General features: G+C 45.0%; 1 protein-coding gene across 7 annotated transcripts in view; it reads right to left on the bottom strand.

The window, feature by feature from the left end:
* Nucleotides 1-22337, bottom strand: part of SLC1A2 (solute carrier family 1 member 2) — a 144772-nt gene that overhangs the window by 75598 nt on the left and 46837 nt on the right. The window contains exon 1 of one of the 7 annotated variants that reach the window (XM_059405750.1): nt 21434-21575. The exons of 2 other annotated variants lie outside the window; for them this stretch is intronic. Coding sequence is in view for 1 of the 5 variants with exons in the window: in XM_059405740.1 (XP_059261723.1) it covers nt 16776-16789 (14 nt within the window). In the remaining 4 variants the exon portion in view is untranslated. Of the gene's footprint in view, nt 1-9360; nt 9398-14590; nt 14660-15833; nt 15854-16775; nt 17009-21433; nt 21576-22337 lie in introns of those variants that run through there. 4 more of the 7 variants (XM_059405740.1, XM_059405777.1, XM_059405760.1 and 1 more) reach the window with 4 other exon arrangements.

The raw sequence follows: 22337 nt of genomic DNA, 5'->3' as shown, positions 1-22337 counted from the left end.
GCTGTTTTTCATTGTTTTGTTATTCTTTTTTATCATTTATTTATTTATTTTAGAGAAAGAAAGAGAGAGAGAGAGAGAGAATGCAAGCAGTCAGAAGGGCAGAGGGAGAGGAGAGATAGAACCTCAAGCTGACTCCCCACCAAGCACGGAGCCTGAGCAGGACTCCATCCCAGGACCCTGAGATCATGACGAGAGCCAAAATAAAGGACAGGGTGCTCAACTGATTGAGCCACCCAGGAGCCCCTATTTTGCCATTCTTGAGTAAACCTCTCATTCACCAGTCTCACCAACACACCCAATCTCAACTACATAGTTCATAATTCTCAAAAAAAACCTATATTTCCAAATCTATCCCTCTAAAACTTAGTTATTGAAAACTCTATTCCCTAAGGATGTTGAACACATATATGGCTTCCATCCATACTATTTCTAACATCAGCCTTAGCAACAGGAGTTGCAAAATGACAGGAGGCAACATGATGAAGTCACTAGGAACTAATGAACCGAGGTCCCAGAGCTCCTGCAGCCTGAAGTCAATCCTCACCCCTTGTTCTCAGATGACAGTGATGATCCTGACCCAGGGCAGACCACATGGACTAATTCTATGGCTGAAGAGGATGTTGAGCAAAGGATTTCTAATTTGAGATTTTCCTCTGACTGATGTGAGACCTCATTTTTCAGAGAAGGAAAGATGGTCTGTCATGAGTTAACACGAGGATCCTTGCAAAGATGAAAAGCCAATCTGTACAGTCCCAGACTTACCCCACAGAAGATGACAGAAAAGGTTTCTTGGAACATCCTACCTTTGAAGGTGACCAGAGATATCAGTTCCTTAATTGTATGCTATTAATTTCTTCTTTTCACCCACTGGGCTTGGTTATCCATACCAGTAGTGATTCTACTACTTTCTTTAGGTAGCATACCAGCTCTGTGGTAAGTGACTTCCTTTGCTGGTTCCATGCAGGTCTACAAAGGTGATTATTACTGTCTCTATTTTATAGACAAGGAACACAAGGGAACTAACTTGCCTTAAATCGCCCACAGCAGAGAAGGCACAGAACCACAGGCCTAAACTTACATCTATCCAACTCCAAAGCCCAAGTTTTTAAAGACGATGTTCAAGAAACTAAGCAGTCAGTTCAAAGATTCCATCTTTTGGTCTGTTCTTTATCATGACTAGAGTTTAGAGCTGAAGTTGGTGAATCACAGCCCACCACATGGCCCAAGAAACCTAAAATATTTACTATCTGATCCTGAGCAGAAAAGTTCGCTAACCTTTGGCTTTAAAAAGTGGTAAATCAACCCCACATGTTCCATTCTGTTTACTTGGGTCTCTGTAGTACATGAGACCAAAGGATTCCAAGACACAGCTTTGATTCATGAAAATATTTCTTTTCATTGATTTATGTAAGTGATCCTGAGTAATAAGAGTTGGAAATAGAACTGGGGGCAGGGGGAGAAGTTGAAGAGCTGTGGTTCTAAAATAGCCACCTTCTAGATCACGCATGACTGCTGGTTAACCAAAATCCACAAAAGTTTTATCCACCATGAAGAATTTGGGTAATGAGTCCGTCCCGAAGAGTGCAGACAAAAGTGTCCACAGGTCTGTCTCTCCCTGTCCAGGCTAATGGGGGATTTGAAAGGAAGCCTTTTATCAATATGCAGACAAATTGAAGACAGTCTGTTTTTACATGGCTGCCAGCATGCTAAGACAAAGGAAACAGTGATAAAGGGGTAGTAAGTAAGGCAATGAGTAACTATTCATTTTCTTCCTTGTTTTCAAACGGAGCAAGAGGTGTTTAGTAATCTTTGTGTAAAACAGACATCTGAGTCATCCCGGCAGCAGAGAGTTCTCATGAGTCATAAAACTCATGGGGGTCCAGAACCAGGCCCTTCTGCTGGCTTAAGAGCATGCCTAGAATGGTACCAATACTAAGTCACCACATTATGCACTTCGGATGCAATGAAAAATCAATGAATCTTTACACTGTGACTCTACCTGTGTGCTCAAATGTACTAGGCACACCATGTGTCCTTCAGGTAGAGTAGTTCAAGGCTCCAGGGGAAGGGCTGGAGAAAACAGCTGTCAATTCCAAAACAATCACTAGTTTTCTCTGTGAACTTATACCTGTGTCCTCTCTTATGTGAGCCTCAAATTCATCTATAAAGTGAGGTATTCAAATTGGAAGCCTCTGTGGTGCCTTCCAGCTCTATAAGTATATAGAGTGGAAGCTGCACTTGTTCTATACAACAAGGGTTGTATAGAAACAACCCTTGAAGATTTTGATGACATATTACTCACAATTCATCATATCTCATTATGCAATTGGTATTGTTATAATTATCCTTAATGTTATCACTGCTATTGGCCTTACTTACCACATAAGTAATAATAATAGCCAGCACTTGTTCAGTATTTTATATGTGTCAGATGTTATTTGTTGGAGTCTCTGGAATAAGTGGGAAAAGATGACTTTATGCTCTGCATGTACAATCTTTTAGACCATAGGTCAACAAACTAGAGCCATAGATCAAATCCAGCCCACTGCCTATTATTGTAAATAAAGTTTTATTAGAACACTTGGTGAGCCAAGCTCATCATTTAACTATTGCTTATGGTTGCTTTTGCACTACAAGGGCAAAAGTAAGTAAGTGCAGCAGAGACCCTAAAATATTTGTTATCTGGTCCTTTACAGAAAAAAATTTGCTAACCCACATCATTTAGCCCCTATATGGCAAGGCTCTTGCCTACCCAGTATCCACTTAGTACTCTTTTGGTTCTAGTCTCCTAACTTCCCTCAGGGTACCTCCCTCCCCTCCTCTACTACTCCTGATCCTATAGTTTGGGTGGAGTTGATCTACTGCCCCTCTCAGGCCTGGAGAATCAAGATATTTCATCCTCGTGACCATGAAGATTTAGGGGTGAGAATGTGGGATTCAATCCTAAGACTTTTGTTGGAGATAGTGACCAAAAAGCTCTCTTTTGCTGATATTTCTGAGTTACTAGGATGCAAGTTCTGAACTGCCAAGGAAGCTTCATAGAAATGACTTGCCTGTGTTTGAAAACAAAGAAAGATGGAGGAAAAAATAAAATGCATCTTGATGGTGAGAATTTAGCCTCTGGATCCAACTATGCCTGAAGCTACTGGTAGGTTTTTTAGCCAATAAGCCAATACGTTCTCTTGTTGGTTTAAGTCAGATTAAGTTAGGTTTGTATGCCCTGCAACTAAAACAAAACAATCCTTCAAAATTGACATAATCATGTTCTCCACTAAGACTTCTCCCGCCAAAATCACATAGACATGAGTGGCAGAGACTAGGATCTAGGTCTACACTGAGCTCTGTAAGATGAAGGAACCAGTATCTAGAGCTCTCCAGAAGATCTGATTAGGACAAGGATAGAACCAACAGACTATTTTCCTGTCTTTGAGGAAGGCACATTTCAAACCACATCTCTGTTCTCCAGGGAGCGGTTGCTTGGAGATCATCCTGTTTTCTACTTCTGACTATCCCAAGGCCTAGCAGAGTACTGGCTTCTCATGTGGTAATTTGGAGGAGGTTATAATGAAAAGTGGTATCATAGCCATTTCTCAGCCCTTCATTCTTGCCATATTTAACAGAGAAGAATCGTGCTGTGGAGAAAACTGACCTCCTCCTGTTGAAGCACTCAGTTGCCCAGCAATCAACATATGTAAATAAGCAGTTTTAATGTAGGGAGCAGAGAGATTGTGGGTCAGGACCCTTCTCAGGCAGGGGATGAATGACAACAACCTTTGAAGAAGCACAGATTCTGTGAAATTGCTCCTGACTCAAACTATCCATTCCACAAGACATTGTAAAGGAGCAGATGATGCCACCCCAAATTATTCCTCTTAGGCATGAGGACTATTTTCAGCTGAAGGCAGTCAAGACCTAACAGACCCAGGAAAAGCTTTTTACCTCCTCCTAAACTGCCTAAAAGAATTTAGAAAGGGGGTTTGTACCAGAAAGAGAACTACTATCAGAGATAACATTTTCATCTGAAAGACTTATCTGCCCGGGAGGGAAAAAAAAATATATATATATATTTTTGCCAAACATTCGCTCTTTTTCTCTTCCTGGTTATTGCATTTCTCCCCTTTTGAAGCCCCAGACTCCATATCTTTCTTTAGCCAGGATGGTGGTATTTAAAGTCTCAATTGCCTGGCTGCCTTTGGGTCTCATAGCTTTGTGGTATTCCTGAACATACAAACATAGTTACATTTGTTTTTCTCCTATTAATCTTTTTGTTATGGGGAGTGAGGGGGTCCCAGTCAAGAACCTATAAGGGTAGAGGGAAAAAATAGTTTTCCTCCTCTACTGCATCTTCTTGTATTCTGCTTTAAAGAGAAAGACAGACTCCAGGAGAAGTAGTATAGTGCAGGGTATGGAAACCCAATCGCTCAGCAAGGTCTTTGGTTGGTGTGTGATGCAATGGTACACCTTCGCCAGCTGGAGGACTTTATAATCAGGACTGGATCTCAGGCAGACACCCTAGGGGACATGTAAGACGATCTCTCAGGAGTGTAACTGGTCCCAACACACTAAACCAAGAGAGAGTGAATTTGAGAATTTTGAGTGATTTGCAACCATAAGAGTTAAGCTCAAGTTGAAATGGAAGGATGGATGGACAGATCGATGGACAGAGATAGACAGATAGATAGATACATAGGAAATATACACACTCATAATTGTCATTCAAAGATAACAGATAACATTTCTGGAAGGACCACAGGGCATTGTTAATTATAGTGACCTCTGAGGGGAAGAATGAGTACACAGGAATCTCTAGGGAGACAGGACTCACCGATCCCTGTGTACTCTTCAGCATAGTCTGAGTGTTTTCCCATGTGTGTTTATTACTTTTTCAATGGGAGGATTAAAAAGAAGAGGGAATTCCCCCCAATATATTTAACAACAAATCCTTCTTCGCTGTACCTTCTAAGGTCTCTTTAAGTTAAATGACCAGAACCCCATTGCCCTGGGCTGCCTAGACCAGCTTTTTCCTTTAGGGTTTTGTTCCACTGACGAAGCAGTGAGCTCTGCTCACATGTCACTTCCCTAAGACAGAAGCAGCTACTCAACCCAGCTTGTGCCAGGCAAACACGTTACCTGAGACCTGTTGCTTTTGGGTCTGCCTGGTTCAGAGGGAAAGGTGAAAGGGTCACACTGGGGAGTCCAAAGTTCTAGCCTCAAAGCCTCTGGTCCATCTGCACACAGCCAGGGACAGGACAGGGTTTTCCTGGCCCAGAGATCAAAGAGCTAGCCTCAGTCTGCCCGGACTCTAAGGTACTTGAAGTTCTTGGAATGGTCTGAGCTCCCCATCGACCTTACTGCTGCCAGAGGGCAAAGTATAAGACTTCAGGGGAATGGGACAGAAAGCAGACTGTCCAAGACGATTGAGTCACTCCATGTCCCTCACTCCAGATACACACATGCACAGGTGCATTCCAGAGGCAGAAGCTGGTGGGCTTTATAGGTCAGTGCTCCTGCTCTCTAACTGAATGAACTTCAGCACGCGCCTTGATCCCTCCAGCCTGTTTCCTTATCCATACACACGGAAAGAGGATTGTAGAGTCTAATTAGATGCATTTCTCTAACATGCTGTCCCCGTTAACAGCAATACTGCCCTTCTTTCTTTCCCCTTTCCCTTTGGCTCTTTCAGAAATAAAAGAATGTTTTTTAAAGAACTCAACCAACAGAAAGACAGCATAAACTTCGGCCAGAATGAACTTTCAAACTTCCTGGAAAACTCTGCAGACACTCCAGTGAGAGTGAGGTCCCCCCGCTCTTACATAGTAAGTTACGTAAGGGTCATCTTACTCCCCCATCGTGCCCTCTCGGATTACAGTGTGCAGGCTAAGATCAAAAGGAAATTATGTAAGCATAATCCTAGGAAATCAGCGTATAGAACAGGGCCCAGTTCAAGAAGCAAACCAGCAGGATGTTACTGTGAATCTCGGAGGCCACGAACTGCTAAATGGATAAAACACAGTTTGAGTATATTCGGTTGAGAGTCTGGGAGGAACTCATGGAAATATTTTGTAAATGGTGTATCAGGGGGCCAGTCGGCATAGAGGCTGATTTTGCAATAGAGCAGGGTCCTGAAGGTCACCTGTGAGGTTGCATATTAACCTCTTAATTGCTACCTCGCTGGGAGGTCCGGGCAAGGCACCAGAGGGGCAGGGGGACGTGCCAGGGAACTGAGTTCGGGGCAGGGGCACTTTACCAACAAGTATGAAAGTCTTTCAACACTTTAACTACCAACTGCATATCTGCCCTGGAGGAGAGGCATTTCTGAAACAGTTCTATTAGTGAAAATGTTTGAAACCATGTCCAAAAACCTCCAATATACAGCAACATACAAAAAGATTCTTAACCACCTTAGAAATCAGAGCAAAGTAAATTAAAAGCACATTTGCACATCAAATCAGCAAAACTTTCTCAAAAATCATCGCATCTATGATTGGCAGGGGCACAGAAAATTCAGTGCAGGAGTCTATTTCGGTAAGGCTGGAAGGAGGGTTGGTCTGGTAGTTTCCAACAAAATTAACAATCTGCAATACTCTTCTACCCAGCAAATGTAGTTTTCTTAAAATCTGTCCTAGAGAAATGTCTGTGTGCATACACAGAGCTGCCTGTTCTTTACAGAATTATCTGTAACAGTAAAAACTGAGAAGTAACCAGACTTCCAACAAGTAAGGGGTTGGCTGGTTCCGTGTGAGTACGTTTTGATGCAATGGAAGACTATGTTCCTGTTGAAAAGAATGATGCATTTCTATATGAACTGACTCGGAAAAATGTCCAAAATAGAGATAAGTAAGAACTCTTCATGCACATACACGTTTATAATGCATGGGGAGAAATTCTGGAAGAAGCAAAAAACTGCAGAAGTTTACCTCTGGGAATGGGATCAGGTTTTAGAGTTAAGTATATAGGGACGCCTGGGTGGCTCAGTTGGTTAGAGTTAAGTATATAAGGGATCTTTTTATGTTTGTGTAGGGTTTTTTGGTAAGTTTTGACTTTTAAAACAATGTTATGTTCATGTATTATTATACTGTATAATTAAAATTTCCTTTGATAATGATGAATAAGCCATCTAAAATGTTTGGAAGAGGGGCACCTAGGTGGCTTAGTGGGTTAAAGCTCTGCCTTCGGCTGGGGTCATGATCCCAGGGTGCTGGGATCAAGCCCCGCATTGGGCTCTCTGCTCAGCGGGGAGCCTGCTTCCCTCCACCTCTGCCTGCCTCTCTGCCTACTTGTGATCTCTGTGTGTCAAATAAATAAATAAAATCTTTAAAAATAATTTAAAAAATAAAATAACAATCTTTGGAAGAGGACAGTGTTTTGTTTTGTTTTTTAATGCAAGGAAACACTAACTTTTTAAAAGATGAGACTCTGAAGCTTCTGTTTGTAAAAGAGGTTACCAGGAGGCACTAGCTCTATGTGCTAAATTTACTTCCAAGCTTACCCGATGCAGATAGTAACAAAAGATAAATTCTGCAAAATGATTATGAAGTTTATGCTCAGAAAGAAGCAAAGCACATAATCTGTCCAGAAGAGACCAGGGTTTATCCCTCTCAGAAGGAATGTACTTCCAAAAGACAGTGGTTCCTTTTGTCCTTTCCTTTAAATTGAGAGGAAAATGCAGAACCTCTTTTCATAGTCTTAACTCCACTTTGTCTGGATCAGGAAAAAAAGCAATTGCCTCCCATTCACAGAGGAGCTCATGCATCAGACAATACTAGCCCCAAGCTGGTCCTGGTCACAGAAGTCCACCCGCTGGGACATCTTCTCCAGCATATTGTGATTATAGGGTGGGACCACAGCTTGCTAGTGGGACTTGCAGCACTGCCAACGCTGACATATTGTGAGGCCTCACACAAGTCACTGAACGCTCACCAATGTGTCAGAAATAGCAGCAGCCCACCTGCACGTGGGGATAATGCATTATCTGTGCACGGAGGCAATAACTCATAATAATGAAGGTGGTGAGATCTGTGCATTGAGACCTCTCCATTCATACACATGTATGTGTGTGTGCATGCATGCACACACACACACATACACACACATACCTGGTGTATTCAAAGGTTTGATGAAATTAACGGACAGATGTGTCAACATGGAGGAATCACTAGAAGACTCCTGCCAAAACATCTATGGCAGTGCTCCGGGGATCATTTCACCGCACTTCAAATATTTGGGACCCAAGGTACATGGCCGAGAAGTGATCCCACTGAGAACTCAGACACTTGTCTTCTATTTATATCTAAGAACCAAATATGGTCAATGTTATTAATTTGCTCATTCACTCATCTGCTCAGTAGATATCTACCAAGCATCTACTTTGAACTTGGCACTGTTCTAGATGCAACAAAAAGAGCAGTGAACACAACAGAAGCTTAAGTTGGGAGCTAATAAACAAAGAATTAATGTCCTATGGCAATAAGTTCTGTAAAGAACAATGACATGACACGGTGTTGAACAAGATGGCGATGGGATACTGCTTTACATAAGGTGAACTTTAATCAGTGACTTGAAGAAAGTGAGGGTGACCACGTAGGAGCTTAGAGAAAAGTATTTTGAGAGAGGGAACACAAGTGCAAAGGCCCTGAGGCAGAAGCAAGCCAGTTATTTCTAAGAACAGCAAGAAGGATCTCTTCACCATTTGCACACAAGTGTGTTCTTGATGGAATTAAAGGATGATCCCCCTGAAAATGCATCTGCAGAAAAAATTTCCTTTCAACTCAAGACCCATGAAGCCCTTTATCTGTGGTCCCTGGTTAAGAATTTCTACTCTGCTCCAACTATAGAAGACTGTTGCTTCAGAAAGCTGAATCCTCACTGCTACCCCTCAGGGGGGTCAAAGAGACAAAAAGGAGACCACATCCCCTCTTTAGACAATCTGTTGGTTCTGAATTTCCAGAAGAATGGGAGGCCCTTCCCTCAGTTTGGGGGCCTGAGAAATTAACATAGGGTCCCATGGAGCACATTCGGCTCACTGCCCCTCCCTCAGTACTGATAAGGGTCTCTTCAGTCCCAAGCACCCTGCTTGGATCAGATTCCTGAGCCCCGAATTGGAAGTGACTTAGAGGCACTTTTAGTCCCCAAAGGTAATTAAGAAAATTGAACCATTCAATTGTGCATAGCAGCTCTGTTTCAGACAGAGAGCAAGTAACTGACAAATAGTTTTGGTGCATCTTTAAGCTGAGTTTTGGATGCCTCAAGAACAACAACAACAAAAAGTAATAGGAGTAATTCTAAAAAAACAATAAACGGGCTGACTGAATAAACTGAAGCAGCCTGCTGAGTCCAAGCAACCCACTCCATGCCGCTTACCTCACCAGCGTCTCCTGCTCCACCCCCAGATCTCATGTTAAGACCATCACACCTAATAATTCTTGCTAAGCACCAGGCTTCCAAGTGCAGCTTGGCCATAAAACACTTCATAAAACGTGTGGACTTTGCTCCTGCTTTTGCAAGCACAACCTTGCCCTCTCTCCTTTCTCCCCTTGGCGAGACACAGCACCGTCCTGCTCTCGGAGCTCGCTGCCCAGGCCCAAGAACCCCAGCCCGCGCATCTGCTACTGCATTGCCTGCTGATCGCATCTTCTCTGGGGAGGAACCCTGGCTGGTTTCGTTCCCTAATGTTCCTGCAGGACTCGTTGGGTGCCAACCATGACAACACGCAGGAAGGTTAGAGCCTCAGCTATGAGGCTTCTGGGACCAAGGAAGATCAACAGGGACATACAGGGGAGAGGGGCATAGAAACTTATCACCCCCACACCAATGCACGAAGAAGTACATGCATGGGAGGGATGCTTGGGTGGCTTAGTTGGTTAAGCGTCTGCCTTTGACTCAGATCTTGATCCCAGGGTCCTAGGATCAAGTCCTGCATTGGGCTCCCTGCTCAGGGTTCGGGAACCTGCTTCTCCCTCTGCCTGCTGCTCCCCCTGCTCATGCTTTCCTTCTCTCTCTCTCTGACAAATAAATAAAATAATTTTTAAAAGAAGTATGTGCATGGGGCTAGGGCAAGTGGCTGGGAGGGCCAACTATGACCCCCTTACCTACCAGACTCTTTCCTTATCTCTTAAAAAAAAAAGAATTCTGTTTTATCTTTTCAGATTCCATAAATAATATGCACTTTATTTACAGAAAGATATAAAAACCAAAGTGAGAATCACCAGTTAAAGCCTGGGATGTCTAATAACAGCCAATGCTTGCAGCCAGCACTGTTTTAAAGTGCTTTGTACTCATTTAAACCTCATAACCACTGTTTAATAAGGGTGACATTATTTTAAGACCCACTTTGCAGATGAGCAAACTAAGACACAGAGAAATGAACTTCCCCAGGTCTCAGTTATTAAGCTGAGGAGCTAGAATTCAAACCCAGACCCAGGTTCTTTTTTTTTTTTTTTTTAAAGATTTTATTTATTTATTTGACAGAGAGAGAGATCACAAGCAGGCAGAGAGTCAGGCAGAGAGAAAGGGGGAAGCAGGCTCCCTGCTGAGCAGAGAGCCCGATGTGGGGCTCGATCCCAGGACCCTGAGATCATGACCTGAGCCGAAGGCAGTGGCTTAATCCACTGAGCCACCCAGGCATTCCCCAGACCCAGGTTCTTAAAGCATTTTAACCATGACCACTTTTCATCTGAGGGGTATCTTTCTAGCCCAGCTCCTACTGTCCCCGGGTTCTCCACACAGAGCGGGGAAGGTTCCCTCTCTTATCCTCTCTGTGGGGTGCTCCTCCTCCTGGAGACCCTCCACACCTTTGTGAGCCTCCTGGCTGAGGACTCCATATTCACCAGATGGTGAAGAGAAGAGGCTTCCAAGGCAGAGGGAAGAGCCTATAGGTGAGCCAGGCATGCGGGCAGGACTCCACGTGACTGACCCCCAGCTTGGAGGAAGGCCACATGCCTGCAGCAGATGCCACTTCTGCAGGCAAGGAACAGAAACCACGGGGACATGGAAAGGCAAACAGGCTCCGATCCATGCTCCGAGGCCAAAGGAAAGCATCTGGACATGGCAGAGAGATGTGTCTGTAGACAGAGACTTGAGACTTGACGCTCCACTGAGCTCTCCACCCGAGGCAAGGGACACAAAAAAAGATCTTAAAGGAAATGAGAGTTGAATCTTGCCTCATAGCTCATTCTGTGGGGAAGGAGGAGGAAGAAGAACCCTCAGAAACTCGGGAGAACATCATGAGGGGGAAGAAGGGGCACGAAGGGGTCCCCAGGAGCAATGCTGGGGGACATCCCCACAGCACTGATCCTGTCAAGCACCCCCACGAAAGGAGTCTCACAGTCTGCTCTGGCCAGCTGTGGCTACTCAATGCACTGGCCCTCCTGAGCCCTCTTCCTTCTATTTCAGTGGCCTGTCAACGACCATCAGGACAAGAGTGCTTCCAATCCGCTTTCGTCCCATGGGCGCAGTCCAATCCATGAAGGCTCCCTGCCCCAAACAACGGGTTACGATGGATTCTGAAGCTGAATCCACACTCAAAGTGAACGAGCGCTATGATCAACTAGCAGTACCTGCCATGGACACAAACCTGAGGGGTGGCCACATAGGCGCCCATATTTGCAATCCCTGCTTCCAGTAATTTGCGTTGATTTTCCCTTGATGTGGATTCACGTAGTCCAGAGACAGTCCCACTTATTTCTGTGCTAGGCACTATGCCAGGTGGTCACTGAGTAAACAGAGATTACGATACTCAGCAAATTGTTTGTTAAGCGAATGATCAAACTCATCTGTTCCTGAAAAATTGACGACAAAGGAGCCAGATGCCCTGAGCATTTGGAAGCGGCAGGAAGGGCCTTTTTCTTTGAAGCCAGCCCTCCATCCTGACTGTGCCCTGTGCCAAAGTCCCTGTGACAGGTCTGGGCCCTGACTGTGTTCCAGCACAGCTCCCCAGGAGGCAATGTTACTAACACAGCCAATGGAATCTGGAATGCACATGCTGAGCCTCACTAGGAGAGGGCCTATGGACCCAGGCAGATGCCAAAGCATTCCTCAGACATCTGCTTTTACAAAAAGATGACACGTGATACAAAAAGGCAGATGTATGCCTGCCTTGGTCTTTTCTGGGATTGTTGAAAGAACCATCTAAAGTTGGGCTAAGCCAATAGACTCTCACTCTGAGGGTCTTTCCTTGTGATGAGCAGACCCAATATTCCTCTTGGCTGTCCTTGGCCCTCAGCAGGATGCCCTACACTGAGGAGATACTCAGTGGATAAGACTGAAACACCGCATTTTATAAACACCAGAATGGATGGGGAGGAGGGCAAACAGATGAGATATTATGGTCTAAGAGGTGAATAATCCATGAAAAAGTGTTCAACATCACTCAGCATCAGGGAAATACAAATCAAAACCACAGTGAGACATCACCTCACACCAGTCAGAATGACTAAAATCAACAAGTCAGGAAACGACAGATGCTGGCGAGGATGCGGAGAAAGGGGAACCCTCCTACACTGTTGGTGGGAACGCAAGCTGGTGCAGCCACTCTGGGAAACAGTATGGAGGTTCCTCAAAAAGTTGAAAATAGAACTACCCTATGACCCAGCAATAGCACTACTGGGTATTTACCCTAAAGGTACAAATGTAGTGATTTGAAGGGGCACGTGCACCTGAATGTTTATAGCAGCGATGTCCACAATAGCTGAACTATGGAAAGAACCTAGATGTCCATCAACAGATGAATGGAGAAAGAAGATGTGGGGTGTGTATATATATATATGTATATATATGTATGTATATGTGTATATATACACATATACCTTGTGTCTGGCACAAGGTATAAACATATGTGTATATGTATATATACACATATACATACAATGGAATACTATGCAGCCATCAAAAGAAACAAAATCTTGCTATTTGCAACAACATGGATGGAACTAGAGGGTATTATGCTGAACGAAATAAGTAAGTCAGAGAAAGAAAATTATCATATGATCTCTCTGATATGAAGAATTTAAGAGGCAGGTGGGGGGTCGTGGGGAGAAGGGGGGGGAAAATGAAACAAGATGGGACCTGGGAGAGAAAGAAACCATAAGAGACTCTTAATCTCAGGAAACAAACTGAGGGTTGCTGGGGGGTGGGGGGTAGGGATAGGGTGGCTGGGTGATGGACATTGGGGACAGTATATGTTATAGTGAATGGTGTGAATTGGGTAAGACTGATGATTCACAGACCTGTACCCTTGAAGCAAAAAATACATTTTATGTTAATAAAAAGAAAGGTGAATAACAAAAGCTCTAAGAAGGGATAAGAGGAGATACAAAATTGCCAAAGGAACCAACACAGACACACATCACTGCTACTGGGACTATGAAGACAAAGAAATTGAAGGAAAAGTTTGGGACAGAGTCACAGAGGAGAAGCACATGTGGGAAGTCTGGAAACCAGAGGCTGACTTTGAATGGGGAGAGAGAAGGGGAGCAGAGGCATGGGGCAGAAGAACGGAGAACACAGCCCACAGGCAGGAAGGGAAAGGCAAAGCTGAGCAACAGGAGGAACATCCTTGGAAGTGAGCCTGGGAACTGCAGGGAGTGAGGTTAGAGTCAGACACACGAACTGGGGGGGGGATGCGGCAGGAGCCTGGGGCCCCAAATAAGGGATAGGTCAGACAGATGAAAATAAAGATTAAAAGTCAAGGCCAAGGACACCAGGGTGGCTCAGTTGGTTTAGCATCTGACTCTGGATTTCGGCTCAAGTTATGATCTAGGGGGCCCTGAGATCAGATCGAGCCTCGGGCTGGGCTCCGTGTTAAGGATGGAGCCTGCTTAGGAGTCTGTCTCCCTCTGCCCCTCCCCCCGCCACATACACGCACTCTCCCTAAAAATAAAATTAAAGCCGAGGCCACGTGAAAAGGAGAATCGGAAGAAATCAAAAGTGCCAAGGGAATCAAAGGCCCACAGGCCACCAGGAACAAGAAACTAAAGAGATGGATAAAGCAGCCATTGTCCATGAGTCCTTAGAAACACGGGTTCTTTATGTGGTCTCCACACCATCAGACCTTGTCTGGCAAATGCCCAGGATCTGGAAATCAAGTATTTAGGTGGCTCTTTCTCGTGCAGCCTGGAGGAGCCCGCCTCAGGTGGGCTCCTCTTTCTCTCCCTGCTTCATGGGAAAATAAAAAGGAGCAAGGCCCGGTCCTCCTAGATTTCCAGTGCCCTTTACTCCAGACAGGCCCCCAGAGACCAGGGAAGCCCTCATGTCTCCATAGCAGGAAAAGTCTCTAATGCACATACTCCTCCTAGCACATCTGCATTTTAAAGGAGGCCTGACCCAGATGCTTAGATTTCCAGTACATTCATCTATCCCCAATGTCCTATCAGCTGCCCCCCTGGGAGTGGACAGAGTGGGTAACACACAGTCCTTGGACTCAGGGGCTCACTGTTCAGCAGCTGAAAAGGCCATTCTGGTCTGCTTGCACACTATCTTTTCCAGCAGGGGACCAAAATCCTATATTGTTAGAGATCCACATACCTGGGATGGACATGAACATGGGTTCTAGAGGCAGCGAGACCTTGGTTCAAATCCCACTTCCACCACTTACCAGCTAAGAAATCTGGGGTGAGTCTCCTGATGTCTGAGCCTCCATTTCTGTCCTCTGGGAGATGAAACCCTCAACAGGGTCAGTACGGTGCCAGGCTCTACACAGTGTCTGGCACAAGGTATAAACTCAATAACTATTTGCCAAGATGTTAGGAAATACTAGAGGCTCACTCCTGGTTTTTAGGAAATGCACATGGATTCAGATCATAAGAGGACATCTCCCAGAGACTGAGCAGGGCTTTGAGTCACCTGAACATTCCTTGTTCCGGTTCCTTATTTGTAGATGAAACCACCAAGAGAGCCTCTCTTCTTCTACCTTGCCCTTATCTTGCAGGATGGGGGGGGGGGGGGGTGGAAGGTAGCACTGACATTTCCTGAGCATACACTGCGTCTGGCATGGTGCAAGGCCCATCAGACACTCCAACTTTTCTAATCCTCACAGCCCCGAAAGCACAAATGTTCTTCCCAGATGGAGAGAGAAAGCAAAGAATGAAAGTGACCCAAGGTCCTGCCGGGAATGCAGGGCTGGCTCTCCAACAGAACACCTCCATGGCTTCCCAGCTCCTGACCTGAGCCAGATCTCAACCCCAGGCACCTGGAGAGCCTTCCAAAAATGCAAACCGGGGTAAAATTTGATCCCAGCTTTTTGATTTAGTGCTCTAAAAATCTCGGCTGAAGCAGCCAACCTTTTGATGATTTATTCCAATACTCTTACCTGCCCTGTCGAGCCTGATTGGGATAATGCCTGGCTAGGGCTGGAGTCTCTGGTCTGGATCCAGCCCTGGGGGTGAGTGAACTCCTACCAGGTGTTAGAGGCCCCCTCAAACTCATGCTGGAAACTGTAATGGAGAGGGCATCAAGATTTCATTCTTTTGACCATCTTAGATCTTGAACCCACCAGCTCTCTGAGAAACCATACTAAAGGCTGCCAACATTTCTGTTTCCTTTTAGAGATCCATTCTTCCTAAGAGAACCTATCTGCCAACGGTCATCCAATGGAATCAGATCCAGTCCTCATTTGAGAAATTAATCACCATAATACACAAATAATCACTAACAATTACTGAGTATTTGACTTGGAGTCAGACACTGTCTTTCAGTAACCCAGTGACACAGATGTGAGCATTAGTTCAACTTGATAGGCGGGAAAGCTGAGGTTTCGAGGGGAGGAAGGTTAATCAAAGTCAGGCAACCAGTTAGTGGCAGAGACAGAAGGCAAACCAGAAAAACTTTGCTCTACTCACTGTGTAATGCTTTCCCAGGGAAGCCCGGGCAACTCTGCACTCCCTTTCCACCTGCTGGAGCGACCAGCACATCTCCAGTCTCACAGATGGCACAACAGTTCCTGCTGGGACTGGGATATCTGTCTGAAAAACACTCCAGACTAGCGCATTTTCCTACCAATGCAGACACGTGGCCCAGCCATTCTACCCCACTCGGACCTGGCCATGAGGTGAGGAAGCTAAAAACGGACTGGTCTGCACGTAACGCTTAGTGACTTCATGAACTACAAGATCACTGTGAGTACCTTGTGTGTACATTTAAAAACCAAGACAGAAACTTCATGAACATTGTCCAATTTTAGAAAAATGGTGCTTTGCCTCAAGATGCAAAAAAAAGGGGCACCTGGGTGGCTCAGTGGGTTAAAGCGTCTGCCTTCAGCTCAGGTCATGATCTCAGGGTCCTGGGATCAAGCCCCACATCGGGCTCTCTGCTCAGCAGGGAGCCTGCTTCCTCCTCTCTCTGACTGCCTCTCTGCCTACTTGTAATCTCTGTCTGTCAAATAAATAAATAAAATCTTTAAAAAAAAAAAAAAAGATGCAAAAAAAAAAAAAAAAAAGGACACAAAAGGTCCCCAGGGGCTGTTTTGTCAAGGGATAGAATGATGGATGGTTTTTATTTCCTTATGGATTCTTATAACAAACACAAATTAACCTTGATAATAAGAAACCAAAGCAGTTACAAAAATAAGCTGATGGACCGTCCCCCCCACCAAAAAGTCCACACAATTCAGAGTAAAGACAAAAAACGACTTCCTCTGTAAGTCTCATCATTGGCACAGATCTCCTCACTCTGCAGCTCCCACATCGTGCCCTGGTTATGAATTTCCATCTCCATCTAACACGACTCAGATTTCAAGCCTGCCTCTGATGCTGAGAAAAATGGCAGCGTGGGGAGTGAATTACCTTAACCCATCCATGGCGCCTTTCCAGTCCGCGCGTGGCCTTTTGCAGAGGGAAGGTTTAATTACCGAAAGCTCTGTGACGCAGTCAGCCTATTTTTGGCCTGCAGGCAGGACAGGTTAGCTCTTTATCCACTCCTGCCTTGGCCCGGCCGAGCCTCAGAGGTCACAGAGAGGAGGCATTTTCATCCTGTCCCGCTGCCAAGCCTGTCTTTCTAGAAGCCACTCCAGTCCTGCCTCCTGAGGGACCAGCCGGCCTCCAGCTCATTTCTCCACAAGGACTGGCACAGGCTCTCCTTCAAGTAGTGTGTGTGTGTGTGTGTGTGTGGTGTATGTGTGTGTGTCTGTGTCCCCCGCCCCCAGCTAGGGCTATGAAATGTCCCAGCATGTGCGGGACAGGGCAGAAGGAGTGAGGTGTCCCTGTTGTGTAATGCACCTTAATGGACAAGGTTCACTACAGGGATTAGGGGGTGAGCTCCTAGGGGGAGATGAACTGCACCGCAGGAAAATAAATGGGAATTGGGGGGGGGGGGCAGAGGAGGGGTTTGAACAGCGAGCAAGAGGTCCTGTCTGTACAGAGGGGAGTCTGTGGAGTGAAATGATGGCCAGTGAAGGCTGTCCCACCTGGAAGGAGTGGCCAGGGGAGCTTCCACAATACTGACAGTAATAATAATAATGTTGATAGTAACTACAACTCACTTGCTCCAGACATCCTTCGAACCACCGTTCTCCAGACCCTCAGGAATCCTATCAGGAAGGTACTACTCTTATCTTATCCCCATCCGACAGAGGAAGCAACTGAGGCACCGAAAGAGAAGTGGTCTGTCCAAAGTGTCACAGTAAGTGGCAGAGCTGGGCTTTGAAAATCTCTGCCCCACCACACCAACTCTTTCCTCAACCACTTAACACTGTGGTCCTGCCCTCAGAACAGCAACGCCCAACTTTCCAACGTTCTGTCCTCGTACTCCGCAGGCTGCTTTGCTCTGCCTGGCGAGCCACCCCTGTCCCTTAGCTGCTGGAATCTTCCGCAACCTGGATCACCTCAGCAGCGTCTGCAGTCTTGGGGGCGGGGAGCTTGGGGAAGGTGGGGGGGGGTGATCAAGATGTTCCCCAGGAGCCCAGGGCAGGAGGGGTGGTGGGTGCCTTGTGGAAAGCAGCCTGAACAGCAGGTGATGCTGGGGAGAACAAGAAGTCAGCAGAGACAGCCGCATGGGAAGTGCCTTGGAGAAAGGCAGGCTGCCAGGGGTCCCTGGGAAGGGGAAGAGACTCTCTCAGCTCTCTGAATGGGAGATGAGGCTTCAAGCTGGTTTCACTTAAATCACAAAAGGACCACAGGAGCCAAGCAGCTGGGTTAGAGGATTTGTGAAATTTCCAGACTGACCCTTGAATTTAGGTACTTTATCTCCTTGGTTCTAAGATACCCTTTTTTAAAAATTTTTAACATTTTTACATTTCTGTAATTGGGTTGCATGGTGTTTCTCTTTTCACTTTAAAAACTATTATTACATTGTTTGGGCAGCTTGTAACTGAGGTTGATTTAGGGCGGAGGAAAAACAGCTAAGAACTTTCTGCTGGAAGCAGTTGAAGCTGCACAGACGGCGTGTTCACTCATCTCTTTACTGCGGAGGCCTGCACTCCTCCAGCCATGTGTACAAATGCAGAGAAGCCATGCAACCACCACCACCCCGCACCCCCACCACCTCACCAACAGCTCCTGCTTGCTCTGATCTGAGCTCCAATGCTGCTTCCTCCCAGAAGCCTCCCTGACCTACCAGGACCAAGTCTAACTGCCCAATTCCACCTGTGTGATGAATTAATGTCCACTGTCCCCCACTAGATTATACCCCCCACGGGAGCAGGATTGGGCCTTTCCCCCCCACACACACCATTAAAAATCACCAGTCAGGGGCACAATGAGAATTTCAACAGCTTTGCGCTTTTTGAGTAAATGTGAGTCTTGAACATAAAGCTAGAAGAAAAATGACTGATTCCCATCTGAGAGGATCCAAAGTTCCTTTCAATAATCCTTCCTAAATATCACTACCGACACGAGTGGGCATGGGCAGCTCTACTGATTTGGATTTATTCATTCCGGAAATCAGTAACAAATATTTTAAACCTTTCTGTTCACAGAACTGGTCAGCCCAACTTGGGAATACGGTGCCTGGAACTTCAAACTCCAAGAAAAATAAGTTTAAGTCAGACAGAGATGGTCATTTGCAGCGCTGCTATAAAATACACACAGTGGAAACAACCCAGTTCAGTCATCGCAAAAGATTAAGCAAATGATGCCACCGCAGTGGTAAAGTACAGCAGAGATATTAAAATATGTTAATTTCTTATCCGTATTCGCATACGGCAACCTAGCGCATGTCCATAAAGTTGGACATAAAGCAGGTACCACACGATGTATGAGTGGCCATAAGAAGGGAGTTTAGAACACGAATTCATAGGAAAGTAACTTAAGTTCCTTTTTCTTTGTTTTTTTTTTTAAGATTTTATTTATTTATTTAACAGAGATCACGAGTAGGCAGAGAGGCAGACAGAGAAGCAGGCTCCCCGCTGAGCAGAGAGTCCAGTGCAGGGCTCAATCCCAGGACCCTGAGATCATGACCTGAGCTGAAGGCAGAGGCTTAACCCACTGAGCCACCTAGGGGCTCCTAAGTTCCTTTTTCTTTAACAAAGGAGGAGCTGATACCCTCAAAAGCAGGTATAAGGGATAAAGGTATGCACAAAGATCTCAATGGTCATATATTATGACCATAACACAACACATTTTAATAGTGATGACCTCTGATTCATGGAATGACAGGTGACTGTTTTCCCTGCTTTTAAATAGTTTAGCAATTCCCTGCAATGAGCATAAAGAATTTTTAAATCATAGTATCAATAACCTTTAAAAAAAAACAAACCTCTAAACAAAGGAACTTTGAGGAATTAGTTTTAAATAGTAAAGAGACGTGGGCCAAAATGTGGACAGAGTAAGAATTATTGTAAAAAAGGAAAACCATGGGACACCTGGGTGGCTCAGTGGATTAAAGCCTCTGTCTTTGGCTCAGGTCATGATCCCAGGGTGCTGGGATCAAGCCCCACATCGGGCTCTCTGCTCAGCGGGGAGCCTGCTTCCCTTCCTCTCTCTCTGTCTGCCTCTCTGCCTACTTGTGATCTCTGTCTGCCAAATAAATAAATAAAATCTTAAAAAAGGAAAACCATGGTGTTTTGCCCAGCTTGGTAACAGCCATAGACCCGAGCCCATGCAGGAAGCCCTCCCCTCAAAATTCAACTCTCCCACACTTGATCTATTCTTTCTGATTTCCTGAATTCTTGCTATCAGCAGCTTCTACTTCATTTGGCTTATTACTCTTTTTCAATCATCTTTTGGGGCTTCTGAAAACAGAAATTGACATTTAAAAGGATAGAGTATCTGAATATTATCTCAATTCGGATAAACCCTCCACCTGTTCCCAAGGAGCATTCGATGGATACAAATGATATTCAGTCATTTTCTCTCCAACTCTGGAGGGATAAAAAGGAATAATCCAAAGGGAAGAAACAGAAAGAAGTTGATCGTTTTTGTAACACCTACACTCTGTGCCGCAAGAAGGAGAAACATTTACCAGGCTCGCAGGGCAGAATGTTGTACGAAATACCTTCTGTATTTAGCAATATCAGAAAATACCTTCCCGCCACGCAAACCAAGCCTGCTGGCTTTTCCACCACACTGAGTACCAGTAACAGTGCACTATCGTGTGCATGTTTGCTTTTGAATATTCGGACCCAAGAGCTTTTACAGCAGGGCTAAGGGTCAACAGTACCATCTTAATGAAGTCATTCGCATTATTCCGTACTTGCAAACGGAAATATAGCTTCGCACAGGGTAGAAATGGTGGAGCTGGGATTCATGGTTTTTTGTTTGTTTTTTTTTTTTTCCCCATGGATTTTTATCTGGACCAGTTTCTTCAGCAGTAATTGCTGAACACAGGGACCATTAGAACCTCTAGGCAGAGTCTGGGGTTGAATGCAGAAGATGTACTCATTAAGGATGAGATCCTCTACTTCTGGGTGCTGAAGTTCTTCAAGATGAAATTCCATCTGGATTTTGATGATTTAATGATTTTGACAATTTTGATAATTTTGATGATTTGGGTAAAAGAGACAACTTTTTCAACGCATAACTACCCACCTCATGGATGTGTTACTTAAACAAGATTTCAAGGGGGGAAATTGCATATGGGAAGATATAAATATCAGGCTTTGATTCATTGACTCACTCAATACACATTCATCAAGAAGCATCCCAGTGCCTGTTCATTACTGGGCATGGGGGTACAAGGTCCTGTGCATTTTACTCACCATCCTAAGTCCTTTCAGAGCCAACTGCTCTTCTGATAAATCAATTACGCTTCCCAGTGGTTACTCTTCCTTTCTCCAAAACTACATGTCTAGAGAGAAGCTGATTCGAGAGAGGAAGCTCCCATTACTTCAGTCCTTAGGAAAAGCAGGCGTCCTTGCTAACTGTCATACCGAAGGAGGCTGTAATGAATGTTTTATACTAACCTGTTGTGCTACCTTCCCATTTCTCCTTTTTCTCCAGGAGTATGGTGAGTTCCTTCTTCCCATTGCCCCTCCCTGCCCACCCCCACCCTACCCAAGATTTCTGACCTGACCGTAATCTCCTCTCCAGGAACGCACTGGCCCCCTAGCGCCGCAGCCAGCTCTGTCTTCCATCCCGGTCCTGCTGTACCTCAGAGGAAAATCTGTCAGGTGCTTTAAAGTTTACCTAGCCCATGTTCTGATGTCAAAGGAGTAACACACTGTCCTACTGACTATTGTCAGTTGGCTGGAAAGCTCAAGGTCGCTAAGTGTTTATTTGAATGTTGCATAATTATGGGAGTCAAAGACTGCATCAGGATCATCTTGGCTCTCGGATGTCCCTTTCCTCTCCTTAAGCAAGAACTACAGCAGCTTCCATGTAGTTCTCCCAACAGATTGCCCACAGAGCCCTGAGCCAGTTGCTGAGTTACCCGACGATCCTTTCTCGGCTACCTCCTCACCGCCATCTTCCAGCCTTGTAGGCACCCATGACCACTAACAACTTCATCCCTGGCAGCCTTGCTCCCGGACATTTAACCCACACCCATCAAAGTACTGGGTCTTTAATTTCTAGTTGCCAATGTAAATGAAAGAAACCTACTCCTTTTAAGGTCCAGAGATATTCTGGCCTTCCAATCCTTTCTCTATGCTTAAATTCTAAACATTCTACAGCTTACTTTATTCATGGGTTTTGTTGAGGAACCTCTATTTTGTCTTCTAATTAAACATAAATTGGAAGATCGACTTGTTTTGAGATAGATTTGAATACCAGTCCCATGGACAAGAGTGCCACTTCTCAATTCATGAATTAGGTGTTGCTGGGCAGATTATTTAACAACTCTGAGCCTCAAATATGTCATTCAAAATAGTAATAATACTATCTCATAGGATTGTTGTGAAAATTAAATGAGTCAGCATACATATAAATGCATGCAACACATGGTAACTATGATTATTTATTATCACCATTATT

The sequence above is a fragment of the Mustela nigripes genome, chromosome 1 (genome assembly GCF_022355385.1).
Source record: "Mustela nigripes isolate SB6536 chromosome 1, MUSNIG.SB6536, whole genome shotgun sequence".
NCBI lineage: Eukaryota > Metazoa > Chordata > Mammalia > Carnivora > Mustelidae > Mustela > Mustela nigripes.
The sequence above is the reverse complement of the archived record's forward strand: the minus strand, read 5'-3'. Positions and strand labels throughout refer to the sequence as shown.